The sequence below is a fragment of the Montipora capricornis genome, chromosome 2 (genome assembly GCF_036669925.1).
Source record: "Montipora capricornis isolate CH-2021 chromosome 2, ASM3666992v2, whole genome shotgun sequence".
In the NCBI taxonomy this organism is placed as follows: Eukaryota; Metazoa; Cnidaria; class Anthozoa; order Scleractinia; family Acroporidae; genus Montipora; species Montipora capricornis.
The window spans coordinates 66,279,570-66,299,560 of record NC_090884.1 but is presented as its reverse complement, the minus strand read 5'-3'; the positions used below and the strand labels follow the sequence as shown (position 1 = coordinate 66,299,560).

Here is a 19,991-nt window from a genome sequence, read left to right as displayed (position 1 = left end):
AAAAGAAACATCGGCGAACGATATGAAATTTCAATTTCTTTTAGAACAAAGCCAGGGTCTTCGGTGTGGCTAACCTTAGTTTCAGCTGCCTCCTAACTACGCTGGCTAAATCACCTCTCAGTCCCCGAGTGACATGATAGCTGGAGAGGAGAGGGCGGCAGAAATTCAAGCAACATTGTCGCGGAGAATCATTCACAAGTGATCCAGTTAAAAGCTGTGATGCACGTGACACTGGGCACTAGAACGTTGGAACATCATATATCCAACGTGAAATGCAAAAATTTGAGTAGAAAGTTCAAAGTAGTTGTGCAGCGTTTAAGAGTCTATAACCGAGATCTTCTTCGGTGATAGAATGATTGATCTCATCAGGGGCGTAGCCAGGATTTCTAGGAGGGGGGGTTCCAAATTGGTTCCAACGAAAACGGTTGGTCTAAAAATACAAGACTTTGGCGTTTACGCTATGTAAACATAAGACGCCTTGGTTTCCGTTGAGCAAACGTGCTTATCGCTTCCTCGATATTTATGTCTCGGTGGTAATTGATGCTCATCAACGCCAGCCCAGCCTCTCGCTCGCTTGACATGGTCGACCTCAGGTATGTTTTTAACCTTCTTGGTGTACTGAATGAGCGTTCACATTCAGCTGACGTTATCGGCAACGTGCACACCATGCAGATCAAGGTGTGGATGTTAGGAAAGAACTCTCGATCGCATACACCTTATTCCAAAATGGCAGCCATTTTAGTATTCTTTTGTTTCATTGTAAACTGGCCTTTTTTCGCCTCGCTTTCAAACGTAGAATTCAAAAGAAAATTTAACCTTGAACGAGGCCAACAGGGCCACTTGTAATCAAACAAAAGAATACTAAAATGGGGGCCATTTTGGAGTAAGGTGTATGCTGCGAGTGTCTGAACTGCACTGGTGGGGAGGTCGGCATCCTCAGTGCTGCACCACTTTCTCTTCCATCGCAGGAGCTCAACATCAACCACATGAGGAGAAGGAAGGTCGTTCTCATAAAACTCCAGCGCTGCTTCAATGTCAGGATTTCTGTCTCATGTCTCCGAAAATGCAAGTGAAACGCAAATAGATAACACAATGACGTTCACTGTACTTATTGTAAGCATAGAACAAAACGAAGAATTTCAGGAATCGAGAGTCCATTACACTCTTGCTGGGATAAAATCATTGTTAAAAATAGGAGAGGGGGGGTTCCTTGGCTCGAGAGGGGGGAGGGAGTTTCCGGAACCCCTGGAACCCTCCCCTGGCTACGCCCCTGCTCATCATGATCATAGAAACGCGAAATCGAAAAAGATTCATATCAACAACAGAACAGTTTTAAATCATGTAAGACATTTGGAACCGAAGCCTTGGCAAAACAATCGTACGTAGGTCATTTGACTAAACATTGACATATACTCGTCGATCAAATCCCCGGTGCACAACAACCTACTTAAATCCATTCAGTAATTTATCTGGTTTGCACTGATGCAATTCCACTGGCATTTGACGTTTCAGTATAGCGCAAATTCACCACTCTAATGATTATCTGAAAATTATAGTAACTGATACAAATGGAGCGAAACTGAATTAAAAACCTAACTAACAAAAGGGGATCCTGTTGACCATTGAAAAAGGATAGTAAAGAGGCTCACCAAAGACCAATCCACTCAAAGTGGAGAACGTTCCTCCATTCTATTCATTTATTTTTAGAACTAGTTTGACCCCCGTTTTAGGCCTGATAAAATGGTGCTTAGCTATCATTTTTTTATATGTTTAAACTACTAAATGGACATTAAATGAAAAGTTAGAATGATGATCGCAGTCTTGGAGCCAGACACTGAGTGTGAGATGATCATGTAGCGGTCCCACAATTTGCTTACATTTCTTTGCAAGGTCGCGCAATTTGAAAGGCTCAAGTTTTCAGTAATATTTTTTCAGTGGCTTTTGCTACTCCAGTACTGAAAGATTGGCACTGGTTACCGGCGAAATATCGTATTATGTTCAAGATACTACTTCTAGACTATAAAGTAGAGGATAGAATGGCCCCTGTATATTTGGTGCCTCTTTTAAGGCCGAAAACTGCTAGATGCTATAATCTAGGAAATCAGGACAGCATTCTACAGATCCCCAAATACCAAGTACAAGACATTTGGAGACAGGGCTTTCTTTAAAGCTGGCCCTACACTATGGAACAATCTTCCACTGAGCATTGGAAATCAAACTAAAATTGAAACATTGAAAAAGGAACTCAAAACAAATTTATATAGGTTAGATTTTTATAATTAATCATTTATTTATATGATTATTATTTACATAGTAATTTTTCATTCACGTAAATATTCATTTTTAAACAGCGCTATAGAATATCAATTAGTATTAACGCTTTATAAATTGTAATTATTACTATTATTATTTCTTTGAGGAGGCAGTGCAGCTCAGTGCTTAGGGCGGGTGCCTTGAGATCAATCGGGTTCAAGACATGTTCTAACCACTGATCGAATTTGTTCCGGGTAGTCCCTGCACTTGTAAAGGCCAACTAGCTTGCCTCCGGCCAGTTGGGATTCTTGACTGTTGTTGTTGAATGTTCTGTGCTGTCGTGATTGTGTTTCATCGGCCCTGAAAAGCCCCTATGGGGAGTGGTCAATTAAATTGTATCGTATTGTATTTTATAAAATAATTAGGATAGTACGCACATTCTCATTGGTCAATAGCTGTATTTAAATGAGAGGATATAAACACGGCTGTGATATCACAAGAACTTTGATTGGTTATTTGTTATCAGAAAACGCGTTTTGATTAGCTGGTAGGAAATATGAGCGTGTATCAAGAAAATCTGTTTCAATCAAGAAGTAAAAAAAATACAGCATTTTCCTTCATTTGTCGGTTTTGCATAGCTGTAACTGTCTCGAATTCTCTCATTTCCCCCCTTGTAAACACGGAAAAAGTCCTCTATTGCTTAATTAAGTACATAACAATGATTTTGCCATTTGATCAAGTTTCGAACGCTTTTCGCGTAATTCACAAAAAAACTCTTAGAATAAATAGTAAGCAGCGCCCGAGCGAAACCAAGCACGGTGTTCCCACCTGATCTTTTTATGTACTTTTTTAATGTCCTGTGCCTGACTATCAGTAAGTGCCAAGTTTAAAAAAACCTGGCTACTGAGTATGTCATTTTCAAGGAAATTAATTACGTTGATGTTTCCATAGCAACGTCCACTTCATAATATAACATTACAAATGAAAAACTATCTTTTGACCAAAAATTTGCAAGCTCTTGAGATTGCTTTGAAAAGCAATACCTGGAATTGAACTTGAAAAAAAGGAACGTTTAACCGCGTACCTCTTGACATTTAGTGCGCAATGTCTTTCCTTACGACTTCTAATTAAGCGTTCTTCAATATGACTACTGAAGTTGCACAAAAGACTTTTCGCACAGCCGGTGTTAATAAAACGCCTAAACAGCCTCTTTCTGAAAATAAGTAGATGCTACAAACGACCCATTTGTACATCTAATGGATCTCATTTTGGCCAAAAAACAAAAAAAAGATGCAGTGATTCAGCTTCATTTGAAAGATATCAAAAGCTGTATTCGCTTAATATCTTTATTCTTCAGTCTATGGGATAAGAAACTTCATTACAAACACCCTGGCCTTTAGTTCGAATAAAGCCGATGACTAGAAAGAAATCGCAAGGTAAGGGTTTAAGTTAGAAAAACGCGTTAACATGCAACATTTAAAATTTACAAGGTGTATATAAATTTCAACATATTCAAATGCCCCATATATCTAGTAAAATAAATCATTTTAAGAGATAAAAAGATAGAAGTTAATCCTCAACGATATTAATCTAGGCGAAAGCAAGTTAAGTTTTTTAACGTAATATTGTAAAGTTGCCAGTAGGAAAAAAAAGGGGTCAACTCTCTCTCCTGGAGATTGAAACATTTTTGTTCTATGGTCACTGTGATTTGTTCACTTCTTTTTCTTCATGTACATCCCTTGTGGAAAGGGCATCCCGTTGGTTTTAAATCAGTCACCTGTCAATTAAATATTTAAATAAGAGAGCATAATGTTCTGAGTTTATGAGGATTTTAGAAAAAAATGGTTTCACGTGCGCTAAAGAATCTTTTCAGATAAGGATGATAAAGCGTGGTTCCTTATAAAAGCACTTTTAACTCTTAGCTTATAAACTCTGTGTTGCATTAAGGAATCTCCGTCCATCTCAAACTCGGGGTCGTGTTACGCGGTGGTAACACGTGGAGTGATGATTTAAAACGTTGTATCTGGCGTTTTCAAGCAGCAAGGATAATAGGATATGTTTAAAACAGCATTTTAGCAGGTGTTTGACAATTTTAATATGAATCTACGTAAAAATGAAGGATATCAAACTTCTATTCCATGTATTCCTATTCCGGAATACAGTCAATCGAGCGCACCCTTAGGGAATTTCATGACAGTTTTGAAAACCTCGGCGATTTTAACTACAAGAATCGGCAGATAGTTAAAGTGACATTTGTCATTACATGCCTGGCAACTTATGATTGGACAAGGAATGCAATCAATGTAAAATACGCAAGTTTGCATACTGTAATAACTACAATAACGGCATCCCAGAAAAGACCATAAATAATAGCGGCAAAAGCTTGGCAAACTCGTGAAAGAAAAACAACCACAATTATTACCTTTGGAAATATTGAAACTTAATTCATTAATTTAGGCATTTTTAAAATGTATTCTGCTCCTCATTTCAAATAATAATAATAATAATAATATTAATAATAATAATGATAATGATAATGATGATAATGATGATGATGATGACGATGATAATAATAATATGGTCATCAGAATGTGCTATGGTTGACTTTCAGCATTTTGAGCAGTTTTGGAGTAAAACCTCAAAAATTTCCTCATTCGGTCGAAATCACACTGAGGTGGGAAACTTGTCAAGTCCCTCTCGTGACTCTGTACTAGACGAGGACTCGATTAATGGACTTGCCACAAAGTCCCCGAAAACCGACCATATTAATTTTTGCCAAGTTAAGGATCCTGTACGGCAGAGGAAACAACAAACAGACCCTATTGATTCTATACCATATATGATTATTTGGAAAACGTATAATACAAGAGAAAAATCAAGTAGCAGTGTTTAGTAAGCGTTAGAAAGGGTACCAAAAATCATTTTTTTCTTTGCAAAAAGGAAAACTTATATTTGTCATAACGTACATGCTTGCCAAACGAACCATACAACTTCGTGGGCAAATTCAAAAATTATCACCAGCAGCTTTGTTCTTTTGAACCTTCGCACATTACCTCCGCCCACGCTCCTTTAAAACATGATGACTGTGCCTTTGTCTCAAACATATTTAAACCTCATTTAACAGAAGGCTGAACGGACGAACACTAATCAGTGAGTATCAAAGGCCGCCGGCCTTTTTTTTTCGTCCTTACAGATCACCCCTGATAAATTCTAACTTTGTAAGTTTCATGATTTCATGATTATTATTCTAACCAGAGGAGCATGAAACCATTTCTGAATGATGGAGTTGAAAGCAATTTATCATAGTCGGTGATGCACTAATGAGCAGGCCGAGTAAATTTCTACTTTTTTAGACCAACTAAAAAACCAAGCAAGTAAATTTATTGGTTTTCTTCACCCACAAACTCCATCCTTTATATTTCTTTGAGCTTCTTCAACGTTAAACGCGTATTCTGGTTCTATTTGAAGTAAACAGAGCAAATTTTGTAGCACTTATTTACATTCAGTACCTGGAAGAGAGCAATTTCAAGAGTAATCGCTCGCTGCGACTCGTCGTAATGTAAGCATTGACAAAAGCTATCTTTCGTTAGAGTGCTCTCAGTTAACGTTTAATAACTCTAGTAGAGAGATTAAGCATCGTTTTTACGTGAAACGGCAAACGCGAAACGGTGGGCTGCTGCTTGTCATAAAAGCATGGAAATTATGTTATTCGAACTCGTCTCTTTCTTTTAAAAAGTCACTTGATACCTGCTGCTAAGAGCCAAGAAATGAGCTCATATCAAACGAGTTTCTTCCACATTTGGCAAAACGCAAATTTTAGTCCGACGTTTGCCGTTTGCCGTAAACGTGATGCTTAATCTCTCTACTAATGGAAATAAACACCTCTAACCCGGGAGAAATGATTTAAGCATAAGTAACAGAAGGACTCGCGACGTTGGATCGAAGAAGAAGATAACATTGGTTGAACTACTGCTGTGTAGTTTCTGCAATTTATGTTCAAGACTTCAATAGTGTATCAGAAATGATAGCGGAAAATTTTCACATTGAATTTTTCAAGTTGTAATTGTCATTACTTCAGTTCACAGTGTCGTTCGCTGACTGGTAATTACTTAGCGGCAACAGGGGCACCCAACGAAAACATAGTTCAAAACCACTTAAACATAGCATTGTTAAACGTATTTTAGTATTTAAATGGTAGATATAGGCATATTTTTATCCCCTGAAAATTTTTATCTGTTCGGATTTCCTAGCTGAAAGTCTAGTGATGATCCGAAAACTATAGGGATCAAAACTTACTATAGGGAGCCAAAAAAAAGGCTCCCGTAAATTCTAGGTTACCTTTTTAGGGTAAAAATCCGTTAAAAGTGGGCAAATTATACCATTTTTTCAGATGTTCGAAAATCCTAGGAGAGGCAGTCAAGCAAGAAATTTTACAACAAATGTTCCGAAAATTCTAGATTTCAAATCGTCTTCCGAACATATATTTTCCGAAAATTGACGTTGGGTGCCCCTGACTGTTATTTAGTTTGCAAATCTCCATGACAAGGAAAACAGAATTGACAATATGCTTTCAATGCAAGATGACGATGCACTCTTATTGATTTCTCTCAAAAAGGCTGAAAAAAAGCCAATCCGTCCTAAAAACTGAAAAAAATCATAATATTAGTGTCGTAGCACTAGCAATAATAACCATCCAAATAAAGTGATGACTGATACAACCTCTGCTATGACTCCTGTTGAAATAGCACAGCAGTCGCCATAATATCATTGGTATGTTAGTACGGTGGCCCAGAAGGGTCACACATGCAAATTAAAAATGTTGCTGCAAATTAAAAAGAGTACATGCAAATTAAACATTGTACAAAGAAACTAAAAATATTTACCTGCAAATTAAATATAGTAATTAAATATAGTACAAATTAAATATAGTAAAATTGAAAAAGATTGTGCTGCCAATTGAAAATACTACAGTACGTGCGAACTAAAAATTCGAGGCAACGTAACAAATTCGTTGCCGGAAAAAGTGGGGAAAATGTCATCGTTAATACTTGGAATTTCACTGTATTTGTAACATACTGCAAATAAGTAAACAAGAGTTGCGTTAAATTAGCTAAATACCTTGCTGTTTATTGAAATAGTATTGAAGCAAAAAGAAAACGTATCGATGCAAATTAAAAATGAAAAGTGTTGCGCGCGCATTGGAATCCATAAGGTACTGGGACGAGCTACTGGGGACACGGTCTTCGTCTTAGAACATTGAAAACACGGAATTCCCGAAACGGTAAAATAAGCTCCAAAAGGCACAATAATACACCAGAGGTGAGTCATTTCATTCCTTTTATTGAATTAACGTTAAATTGAGCGTTTTTTAGGCTTCATAATCGACGGTATTTTATTTCCCATACAAAGTCTTATAACACGTTTAATTCTCAACGGCTGTCTGTAGTGACGCGAGCTTGGGCTGCCTATGGATGTACTAGCCTCAAAGAGGGCCACACTACTCTGTATCCTAGTGCTTGACCAGATTTCTGATTATATCTCGCAACTGGTCCACATCGACCTCGTTTCCTCTTCTTTTCAAGCCATAATCTCGCAGCCTGCGTTTTAGCGTACTTAAGCTCATTTTAATGCCATGGTAGTCGACCAAGAATTGCAAAATGAAATCATTTTCATACCCAAGATGAAAGTAGTTCCGTATTAGCGATCTTTCGTCCGCCATTTCGCAAGGTTTCATGGCTCGCTTCAGCCAGTAGCTCGTCCCAGTACCTTATGGATTCCAATGCGCGCGCAAGACTTTTCATTTTTAATTTGCATCGATACGTTTTCTTTTTGCTTCAATACTATTTCAATAAACAGCAAGGTATTTAGCTAATTTAACGCAACTCTTGTTTACTTATTTGCAGTATGTTACAAATACAGTGAAATTTCAAATATTAACGATGACATTTTCCCCTCTTTTTCGATTCAGGCAACGAATTTGTTACGTTGCCTCGAATTTTTAGTTCGCATGTACTGTAGTATTTTCAATTGGCAGCACAATCTTTCTTAATTTCCATGTACTATATTTAATTTGCAGGTAATTATTTTTATAAGGTCGCAATAGTAAAATCAACAACACCTCCTCCGGCCTTGAAAACGATCTTAATAAACTTTCTGACACCTTGAATCGTAATTCATTTCCCTCGCACATTATTGACAGAACTTTCAAGCGGTATCTTGACGGGTCTTTTTCTCAAAAAAGCCGGAACTCTAATGATGACAATAATACACGTTATTTTAAACTCCCTTTTGTCGGCCATTAATCCAAAATAGCGAAACTTAAACTCCGACAACTTACTAAGCGCTTTTGCAAATCTGACCTAACTATCAAATTAGTTTTCACTTCATTCAAAATTAAAAACATGTTTAGTGTTAAAGATCGTACTCCTGTTGCTCTAAAATCCACGGTAGTTTACCAATTTTCTTGTGCGGGTTGTAATTCCCGTCATCTTGGCGAAACTAGTCGCCACTTTTCTACCAGGATAAAGGAACACACGGAAAGCGATAAAAACTCGCATGTTTTTAAGCATTTTAACACATCTCCTTTATATAAGGACAAATACTCCCCTTCGTGCTTTAGTGTTCTGGATTCTGCCAGCAACTCAATTGATTTAAAACTCAAAGAAGCTTTTTATATAAATAAGATCAAACCGGAACTTAACAAACAATTAAAGCATTACAACACTTTTCTCACGTTCTAGTTTACACCTTGATGTTTGGTGTCACACTGTAAATAGTACCCGCTTTTGTATTACGTCATGTTGTAATAATTTTTTCATATACCCGTAGACTTTATAACTGTTCACACTTAGGAACTCATTAAACTGATGATGGCATAAGCATGCCGAAACATGTCTTTTAAAAAAGTTGTCTGTTTCTTACAGTAAATATTTTTAGTTTGCATGTACAATTTTTAATTTGCATGTACTCTTTTTAATTTTCAGCAACATTTTTAATTTGCATGTGTGCAAGGGAATATCCGCAGTGCTACTACTACTACTACTATTACCTTTTTACCCTGCGAGCAGTTGGTTTCTCCAACGCTTCCCGAGAAAGAAACCGCTGCGAGCAACCGTTATAGTTTCTTTGAGTGAGCCGCCGTCCAGCGCCAAGGACGAATAAATTAAATTTGAACCGGTAAAACGACTTAGTAAACTTGTTTTGACGAACGTAGGCAACGCATGCAAAAATGTAATATTGTTTTTGCTTTTGGGTTTTTTTTCCTATCAGTTGTGGAATGGTTATCCTGTTGTCGGTATTGGTTTTTGTACATTTCGGTGTGATACATGGAGAAACACTCGAGCGGAATAAGACAGATTGGCGTCCATGTTCTCATGGCTGCAATTGCTCACAAGTGGATGACTATACTGTCGCTAAATGTGACGTATCAACAGTGAAACTACGCGAGACCTTTGTTCTTCCAAAGAACACCTCAGTTTTGTAAGTACAGATCTCTGGCGCTTCCGTTTTTTCACTGTACTTTGAATTGTGAAATAACTATTGGTGTGAAAATACTTGAAATGTCACTTACCTACCATAACTTTTGTTCTTTTTCTTTTTTCCTTCACAAAAAACAGGGATTTGTCGAGGAACGGGCTTGTTGAAGTTCCTTATTTTGTACTTAATAAAAGTACAAACATTTTGGCTTTGTAAGTAAACAATTTATAAAACATTTGTAAAACGATAACTATTATACAGCCATCGGATTTAGTGAAGATATTTAGACCAAAACTGGGTGATTAGCCCGAGGTAAAGCTCTCCCGGGGGGGTGGGGGTTGGGGGAGGAAAGAGAGGAAAGTTTCCCCCTCTCTCCTCCCCCACTCCAACCTCCTCAAGAGAGCTTGCTCGCAGGCTGAAATGTGATCAACCTTTTTATGCCAAAACCACACAAAACAGGTGGCAGTATTACAAGGGAACGTATTGCGCAAAACGTACGTAGTGCTATTACTCAAGACAAGAAAAACAGACGAAATCAAACTCCAAAAACTAAACAATAGCCCTTTTTCGATATATTAAAATTCAGCTTGAAAGACAGGTTTAAAGGACAAAGACAAAGGAAAGTGGATGATATGAAATTTTTTATCACGTTCATTCCAATGTGTGTCTATTGTTTTTGTCCTCACTGTCTCACTATCAAGCTGAAAATTTCATATTTCGAAAATGGCCTATTGAAATTTCATTGTTAGCCTTACCTCCCCATTGCGCCCTCTGCCCCTTATCTTGGCAACGCATGCGCATAGAGTTGAGTTTCTAGCAAAACAGAAAAAAGTATCATTAATGACAGTGATTCGAATAAAATTAACATCATAATACTTTTATTAACTGTGCTTGTCAAGATTAATTACTGTACTGACTTGCTTTGTTTTTCTTCTATCTTAGGCTGCTTTCAGGCAACAACATTGAGAACCTAAGCGAAACCTCGTTTCCATTACTGCCCCATCTTCTTTGCTTGTAAGTGTTCATTTCATTAGTGAATGACAGGAACTAATCAAAGGAAGCCTCTATCTCCTTTACTTGGCCAAGGAGACAACCCTTTCCCGAGTAGATTTATTTATAGAACGCCTTCCTTGGGAGATTCAGCGCGCCCACTGTTGTAAAAGCCAATCAAAACCGAGCTATCTCAGCGTCAAGGGAATTGTGATAATTTTCGCGGGAAAAAGACATGTTCCTAAAAATATATTTACTCGGGTAAGGGTTAATTCAAGGAATTAGTGGAGACAGAGGCTCCACTTGCTTAGCTCCTGCGAATGGTTGGATTAAATTCAAGTAGCATAAGAAATAATTTCTCCATACACCTTTTGTAATACACTTTCTTTTTTTCCTTTTCCATGCATTGTCGCGTAAGTTCACAATAAGAGGTTACAAGTGAGCAACGTCCTAAAAAGATTATGTTATGTCCGAATAAAACGTGAATAGAACAGAGGATTTATTGAGAGAGGAGATGGTTAAAAAGACAAAAGGAGGCAAGATTTCATACTTGATTAATGTACCAGGTCACGCTTTTTGAACAAATATCTTCGGAAATAAAACCATTTTCGATTCTCTATTTTTCGGAGAGAAGGGGAAGGTTACAAATAAATGTTTTAAAGGCGTCATTTTTGTGTGTGAAAGCTCTTTGTTAAAGGACCGCCATTTTGAACGCGTAAAAGCCTCTATTCCTGAGTGACATAATTTTTCTTGTTTCTCTCACACCTATCAATCGGTCAGACTCGAATCAGAACGCATTTCGGCCTAAAAAGTTTTTTCTTCGAATTTGTCACAATTACATTTGCCTCAAGAATTAACTATATTTACACGCAATTATCAAGGCAGATTTCCACGAAATGTTTCATGTCTCAAGGTAAAAGACAACGCAAAAATGTAAACGGAAAAATGTAAATAATTGTCACTCCAAAACTTTCTGTTAATTTTTTGTTTCTGGCAGAGACCTATCCTTCAACAGCCTTAGAGAGTGGGAGGGTAACATCTCCCCTACCTTCCCGTCCCTGGAATCAGTCGACTTTGAAGGAAATCCTCTGTACTTCCCAGGCAGCAATCTCTTTCGTCTGGACAGTCTGATAAAAGTTCTTGGTATAAAGTGGAATGCTCAATGCGGGGAATGTAACTTAATCAATACCGAGTTCCTGTCAAGTTTAAATGAAAGTGAACTGTTTTGCAGAGTGGATGCCGAAGAATATGAATTTGCAGAAGAAATCAAGTACGGAAAATCCCTCTTTTTTACTGAAAAAGGGTTCTCTCCTCAGTGTATCTGCGAGAAAGAAAACTGTCAATCTGTGGAGATAAGCATGCCGTATGACCGGACGCTCAACACACTCCCAAGAAAACTGTTCTACGTTGAGTACATGTTCGGTGTCATCGCGCTTATGCTAAATGTTTTAGTAGTCTTCATTTGCTTCGGCTCAATATCATTGCGAAAAAGCACATCCTTTATTTTCATTGGGAATATTGGCTTCTGTGACGCTATGATGGGAGTGTACTCGATCTTGCTTGGCAGGTTCACTGTGTATGAATTTATCGTGAACACAGAGAAATACCCCGATATCGATGTGTTTGTCAATTCATACTGTACAGTCATGGGTGCTATTTTTACAACAGCTCAAATAACTTCAGTGTCAACTTCATTCTTAGCAACATTGGAGCGTTACTTGTCGATTGTGCACTGCATGAAGCCCGAGTTGAGACTGAGAAAGTCGGTAGCGCTCCTGTGTTTGGCAGGAATCTGGTGCGTTGCTATTGGTTATTCACTTTTGGCTGTCTTTCAAGTTGGTGGTTTGAGGTATCATGGCGAGTTCACTTGTATGATGCCATTCACGGATGGACCGGAGATTTGGGACACTTCTATGACAGGTCTTGCTGTAACCTGCTCACTTGTTGTCTTTTACCTTGTAAGCTTTGCGTTGTACTTCCACCTCTTTGTTTACGTCAAGAAAACGGAAATTAGCGCAGGTGTTAAGCGAAAAGCCACCTTAGCTAAAAATATTTCTCTGATGGTTTTTACTAACTTTCTGTTCTTTATAATCCCGATGGTTTGTACTTTGCTGTTTGTGTACCGGTACAGTGAACTCGCTGAAGCTTTTAAAGTTGACACACTTAAAGAGCTGCGGATTTATTTCATCATGTTGTCATGGCTTCCTGTAGTGTTGCTCTCTCTCAACTCGTGCTTAAATCCTTTTCTTTGTGCATTCAGACATCCAAAATTTCAAAAAGAGTTACAGGCTCTTGTTGATAAATTTAACTGCAAGTGCGAGAAACAATCTGAACAGCAGCCTTCCAACGTTTGGACGCTTACTACCACCAAAGGCTTCGAATTAAACTCAACAGTGGCTTTTAGAAACGAAGCATTTCTCGAGCAATATCGCTCAGCAGGCTCACTTGATGCTCTTTAAGCTGACGCAACAACGGGTACTATGATAAACCTCAACTGTGATTGAAATCTCCAGCGATGTTTCTTGCGCGAGGCTACACCAACGAAGTACAGGGCTTTAAAATTCTGTAGTGCAATTGAGTTACTTGATAGTTAATATGTTAAAAAGACTTCATATACTACTTTTTATAGCAATACTTTTTTTAATGCTATTCAATGTTTGTAATAGTCCAATATATTGTGTGCTCACCCGGGAGAGTCCAATTGAACGGAAGTTAGGGCAAATGTTACCTCCACTTTTGGGAAAGGGGTCAGAAATTCTTAAAAGAATAGTAACCTTGTTTTTCCACCGAAACAAAAGAAAACGTTTGCATAATAATGGAGCTCAACTCCTGGAGGATTAGTTGGGTACACCAACATGGCCGCTGTTCCATTGTTTAGCTACACCAACATGGCCGCCGTGATGTTACGTGAAAACACTCTATAGTAAGTATATAAATAAATAGTAGGTAATGCTCTCAAAAAAATAAAGGTGCTGTCCCAACAAGTAAGCTAGTTTCAACAGAGGGCGTATTTGTTCACACTAAAAATTAATCCAAAAACTAAAAATACTAAGACTAATGTAATACGAGACCCAATTATCTATTTTATAAAACGACTCAGTTTACATAGAACTGAAATTCTACTCGTAAATTTCTTCACCTTCAAAGACGTTGACAACACATCTTGCTGACTATTTTGTACTCTCCGCAACAGGATTTGCGACCAGCTCTTTTCCCCCGCAGGGATCATTGTAGCTTGCGCATATATAGAGTTAAAGTGATATAGCTATACATATGTTGTGTGTGGTACTAGGAAAAACCTCTACTAGAAAGCTGCAAGCGCGGACGGAATAATACGGAAATGATGACGTTTTCACACCAAATGCCCGCAAGTAACTCCTGGATAATGATAACGTAGAAGAAAATGGCCGAAGAACAAGAGATCACGTGAACATAATTATGGAAAAACATCTTGCCATTTGTCACCGAGCGTCACACGTTTTACACGCGCTATTAGCGAGCGCTGCTCGAAGTAACAGTTACGGTGTGTCGGTGCGGTGCTTCCTAAGTCATTTACGCTTCATTTTCAGTATGTGAGAGGGTCGAAGTAATCGATTATATTTCGCCCGGATTGTTCAGTGAGAACAAGATGGAACTGAATTGCTAGTACTCTCGCCACAAGTCACGGTGCGTCACATCAAATGTCGTGCAAAACGTTTACAAATCATTTTTTTTTAATGTTCTGAGGCAATGTCTTGGACATCCTCATCGCTACTGCTTTCTGTTTCCTCTCCAGGTGGCACAGTGTCCATTAACTGGCCCAATAGCTTCCATGTTCCTTGAAGATGTCTCCTCTACTGGAATTTCCAAACCCTCTTGTTTACGAATGTCGACCATTAAGCTATCGGTTTTGAAACCAATACATGCAACTTGGTTGGTGGAAATGTCACAGCATAACTTTTTCACCAGCGCACAGGGGAGGGACGGGTTCATGTATTGAAAGGATGAGAGAGGGCAGGAATAAAGGGTGTATCAACTGGTAGGGAAGTAGTACCGCCAGTTTATTATTAAATTGTGTAGTACTCAAAAACGCGTAATTAAAATGCTTCAATATATAAACTTTTTGCAAAATCGCGAAATTGAAGTGTCGCGAAATATGTGCACATCAAAATCGCGAAATAAAGGTAGTGAAAATTTCATGTAATAAGGTGCACCTATACTTAACTTAACAGCGGGGGCAGTTAGTGCCAACTATTACTAGTTAATGCAAGTATCGCTTGAGTCTACGAAACGAGTTCGTTTTTTTTTTCCATTTAAAATAATAAAGATTGACAGTTGAAACTCTCGTACTGCCCTTTTTCTGCTGGCTTTGTTTCTATTTCGACGGAAATGATCGCAGGACATATAACGACGCAGCCCGGGGGGTTATTTCGTGATAACTGTCCACCGCGTGACGTAAAGTAGCCAATAAAATCGCATGAAAAGTAATGGGGGGGGGGGGGGTGGGTTACAACAGACAAATATTTGAAAAAAATTACAGCTTTTTACCAGGAATGACTATTGAAGACAAGAGTCTATCACTCTTGTTGAAGATTAATATTTTGGAAAGCTTTTATTTCTTCAATTTACCATTTTCTTTAAATTTGTGGAACGCTTTATTATTCGGTCTTCCTTAGGATTAAGTCAGAGTCAAAAACTGCAAACTGATTGGCTTTTACAGTGGATTTCACAAATCTTTTGACAGGTGGTTTGCGAAGTTCGCTTCGAACTTGCCAAGTTTGCTTCAAACTTGGGAAATTCATTACGTAACTGTCAATCAAATGCAAACTTTAAGACGAACTTGGGAATTTCGCGCCGAACTTCGTGGGATTTCACCATTGCTCTCGGTTGTTGTTTTAAAATGAGTGCCTTAACCGGGCAAAGAAAGGCAATTCCAAGATTTGTCCGGCAGAAAACTATTGAGATGGAAAGGACCATCTCAAATAGGATAGGAAACTGAGACTTCCGAAACAAATCATTTCCGAAATTGTTGATATTTCGCCGGGGTGAATATCGAATACAACAAAGGAGGAAATAGCACTCGGTCAGTGGAGTGGATTTTGAAAAAAAAAATTCCTGCAAGCGCTTGTTGGAAGACAAAAATTGCATGCAGCACCAATGAAATGGAAAAAAATTCTTGCACTGCTGCAAGCAAGAAAAAAAAGTTGCAAAGCTATTTCATCATTCTTGGGAGGTTTTACAAAATCCCAGCAAAACTCCAACCATTCCGGATAATCTGCAAGGGAGCGAGCCACTCTGGTTAGCCTATTAAAATAACACATTGATTGGCCTAAATAACACTCTCGTTAGCCTAAACGTCACACCGGTTGGCCTACAGTTAGCTTAGGTAGCTTGCGGTTTGCCCTTATAATGGGATAAGGGACTTCTTGCTTGCTCGGTTCACATGGCTCCAAGTCATAGGAGTCATGCAAGCCATTACGTTTAGCCTAAATTACACATTGGCTAGCCTAGTTAGCACTACAGTTAGCCTACAGTTCCTTAGGTAGCTTGCGGTTATTGGGTCAGGGATTTCTGGCTTGCTGGCTCGCACTGTATCCAAACTCGTTGGCTCATCACAAGCAGTAATGGAGGTAAAGTTTTCTATTTGAAGAATCAAGTTTTATTAGACAAAGAAAAATAATTTGTTCGTTTTTAACCTTTTCAAATGAAGCATTTTCATGTAATTACTTTCTATTGAAATATAAGGTTTTTGCAATGTCTTATATAATGTAAGACAACATATAACAAATTAGAGCGTGATCAATTGACTTTAATTCTGCTTTCACATTTGTTTTGGAGATTTCAGTCCACTTTTAAATTGTCACTAATGATTCTAGCAGCAATTACCATGCTATGAGCATTTCTGAACTGCTTTTTGCTATTTTTAGCTATTTTGTTAAATTAAGAAGCTAAACATTTTCAAATCTACCTGTGGAGCATCACTTTATAACATTAGAATATTGTTATTAGGTAATATTAAATGATTCTAAAGAATGACATTCCGAAAACATGTAGCTATACAAGAATGATTTTGTATAGCTTACAACATTTTAAGGCTTTGCAGCTCCATAATTATTAGAACTATTACTGCAATAACCACAATGTAAATGTAAACACGACACTTTTTTGAGGAAAAAAAAATACTGCAGAGAAATGAGAGAAAAAAAAAATATCCTGCAGAGCATTTAGGAGGGAAAAAGATATCCTGCCCACGAGGTTGCCAGAAAAAAAAAACTTGCTGACCAGAAATCACCAGAATTTCACAGACTTGAGGGTAGGACAAACAGCTGGCGTCATTCAATTCACAGATTTGATGTCTTATTTGCCTGGTGTGTGCGTGTGTGTGTGTGTTGGGGGGGGGGGGGGGGGGGACCTCATACAATGTCCTTTGGAATGCCACTGTAAAAACACCCGGCTAGTGATCGTGTAGATATCGGTCGGCACTTCCGTATTTCATAGTTTTCGTGCGTGAAATACTACAGTACTACATTCTCATTGATACTTTATTTCATAAATTCAACGTCCAGCTTATAGGGTGAAAGTAACAGTCTTCAAATACCCCCCCCCCCCCTTCCCCCCAAAGAATCAACTCTACGCCGAGAATGAAAAAAAACACTTGCACTAGTCTAACATACGCTTTCGAATAAATTACTTTGAATCACAAAAGCCAATCAACAAAGATTTAATTTTCAACTATCTGAAAGAAACTGGAAAAAAAACTGTTCACAACCGAACTCATAGAAACGCAGGTTCAGTTTTGGTTTGTCAAAAAACCCTTGGAAAGGGTTCATCAAAAGCTCTATCTCTGCGGGAAGATATTACAACCAGAGAATTAAGTCAAATTGTAACACCGTTCACACAAGAATTGCAAATGCAACCAGTCTTGCATACAATTTCCATGTCGAAGAAATCCCCCACTTATTACTGCTTCTTCTAGTGTGAGCGCGAACCCTTGCAAGGCAGCGTAAATTAAACTGCAGGTAACCTCGGTAAATTACAAAATCATGTCTCACACAACCGAGTTAGTGGATGAATGAGTTACTTCATAAATTTGTCTAGTCAACTTTTTTTGTCAGGTCTTGATCAAGACGCCAGATTTCATCGTTTTTTGTATTCAAAAAGAACTAAAAGGCCGTCAGTTAACAGGCTTGGGTCTCAACGACACACATGCAATCCGGGTTCCTTAGAAACCATACAGCCATTAGCAACAACTCGTTGAGTTCAGTCAGGCTACAGGCCTACGGGAAAATCACTGGTTGAAAGCACTGGTTCAAGCAAGCAAAGACCCGTTTATAGCCTGATTAGGCGCGCGAGAAAGGCGCCGAGGACGCAACAGGGTCAGGAATGGCGGATCTTGCACGCGTCTGCTTCCAAATCTCAATTCCCATTTTTCGCACATTCCACTCAGGCCAACCTTTCCTACAAATCCGAGGTATCCACGATGACTTTCAAAAACATGGTGTCGTCACGCACATATGCATGATTATTCAGTTCCGCGATGGAACAGAACATGGGGCAACCACTGGCGATGTTTGTTTCTCTTCTTGGTCTCTGGAAGGATGAGCTGCTTGGATCAGGTCTGAAGGCATCAATCACGTGTTCTACATTGTCTTGATCCAACAGCATGAAGGTCACCTTCTGTCTGAATGGCCACCGGAGCAACGCATCGTATTGCCCGCGCATGACAACAAAGAAAACCGAGATGTGTGAGCCTCGCCCCATGCCGTCTCCATTCAAATAGATCCGTGCGCACATTTTGTATCCATAGCGACTGGTGAAGAAGCACGGGCTGTAGAAAGACACCTGTTGGCCACTCACGGCTTCATTTCGTTTTCGAGCAAATTCGGTAATCTTCCACGTCAACTGGCCGTCGTAGTTTGAAAACTCTTGCTGGCGCACAAACTCTTCTAGATCAGCAACGGTGACGTTCCTCAGAGCCAGTGAGTGCTCAATGGACTCCATCCTTCGCTCTGTCCTCCGTGTAGTCTCCTGCACAGTATCCTGCACAGTATCAAGCTGTCTCCTAAGATTGGCAGCTTCTCGACTTGTTTCCATCGCGGTGCGATTGTTTTCCACCATAAGTACTTCGTGGTCTGCAGTTTTGTTCTCTAGATTTATCACTCTTCTTGTGATATCAGCACTGATTGCGCTGCCTTCACCCTCAGAAACACGTTGAGCAGATGCCCCACCAGACCCAGCTGATGTATTCGCTGTCGCCACCTTTCTTTCCAACGATGTAATCCTCTCACTGTGTTCTCGCAGTTTTTCTTGAAGAGTTCTCCCTGTCTCTGAATGTACTTGCATCTGGTTAAGGATATCTTGAATGACATTGTCGTAGTTCACAAATAGTTGTTGTCTCCGGGAGACAATTCTAGGATCAGCGCTCAGGACAGATTCAATTTCTCTGCTGACACGAACAGCAAACTGAAGGAGGAGAATATTGTGATGGATGTTGTCCTTCGTCAAATGTTCTTTCTTTTCCTTTTGGCTGAGGACCTGTAAAATATAACAATCGCTTATGTTGCGTGCCCAGGTGTTTGGAATTCACTACACGTAGCTAAAAGTATGTCACTACGAGCTAGCCTGAGTAGTTGGCGGTTTTGTCCGAGCGAATGAACAATCGTCGAGGCCGAACAAACAAGCGCGATACGTCATCGCCGCTTGTTCGCTCGGCTTTACTGAGTGTTCGTTCGCTCGGACAAAACCCGTCAGCTGCACAGGCTAACATAGAGCCTGCGCGGAATACAGATCATTAGTTTGCAAAACAAAGGAGAGACGTATCCACCCTTGGTGTCAGGGGTTCTGTTTTTCGTCCCCCCGCCCTCCCGGAGTTAAGTCCAGTTAAGTACATGTAAAGGGGCGCTTATTTGTAGAGCAACTGATTATGTCTTTACACGAACAGCCTCCTTTTCAATTCCTAACTTACATTGTATTACTTACATGTGCATGTACATGTATAATTAACAGTTATTCCATAAGCGCGCGTTGGATATGAGATGGTAAATAGCCAACGAGGCGCGTAGCGCCGAGTTGGCTATAACCAGTCTCATATCCAACAAGCGCGAATGGAATAATTGTTTTATTAAATTCCTTCAACTCCAAAAATTTGGAAGTACGAAATACGAGCGGAAAAAGCGAGCAAATCCGAACGAAATCGAAAAAAACTTGATGAAAACTGATTCGATGTTGTGTAATACCTTGTTGTCAGACAGACGCAGGCTCATCACAAAAACATTTCTTGCCTTTTCGCGTAC

The 19,991-nt window shown here is 39.1% G+C and overlaps 2 protein-coding genes across 3 annotated transcripts in view; one reads left to right on the top strand and one right to left on the bottom strand.

The window, feature by feature from the left end:
- The first annotated feature begins 540 nt into the window (after window positions 1-540).
- Window positions 541-14,654, top strand: LOC138037661 (lutropin-choriogonadotropic hormone receptor-like). The gene is made up of 5 exons (XM_068883563.1): window positions 541-593; window positions 9,523-9,732; window positions 9,870-9,941; window positions 10,672-10,743; window positions 11,717-14,654. Exons 1-5 carry the CDS (start codon window positions 541-543, stop codon window positions 13,176-13,178), a joined length of 1,869 nt encoding a protein of 622 aa, XP_068739664.1. The 3' UTR covers window positions 13,179-14,654.
- Window positions 14,655-17,226: 2,572 nt separating this feature from the next.
- Window positions 17,227-19,991, bottom strand: part of LOC138031744 (TNF receptor-associated factor 2-like) — a 55,647-nt gene continuing 52,882 nt past the window's right edge. For both annotated transcript variants that reach the window (XM_068879367.1, XM_068879372.1), the window contains one exon: window positions 17,227-19,233. In XM_068879367.1, coding sequence (XP_068735468.1) covers window positions 18,157-19,233 — 1,077 coding nt within the window. In that variant the 3' untranslated portion in view covers window positions 17,227-18,156. The remainder of the gene's footprint in view (window positions 19,234-19,991) is intronic.

Bases quoted from the DNA above. Each gene is read 5' to 3' on its own strand.
- LOC138037661 (XM_068883563.1), top strand. From the start codon at position 541: ATGCTCATCAACGCCAGCCCAGCCTCTCGCTCGCTTGACATGGTCGAC. The intron at 594-9,522 runs GTATGTTTTTAA...TTTTCCTATCAG, and splicing joins CTTGACATGGTCGACCTCAG to TTGTGGAATGGTTATCCTGT. The intron at 10,744-11,716 runs GTAAGTGTTCAT...TGTTTCTGGCAG, and splicing joins CTGCCCCATCTTCTTTGCTT to AGACCTATCCTTCAACAGCC.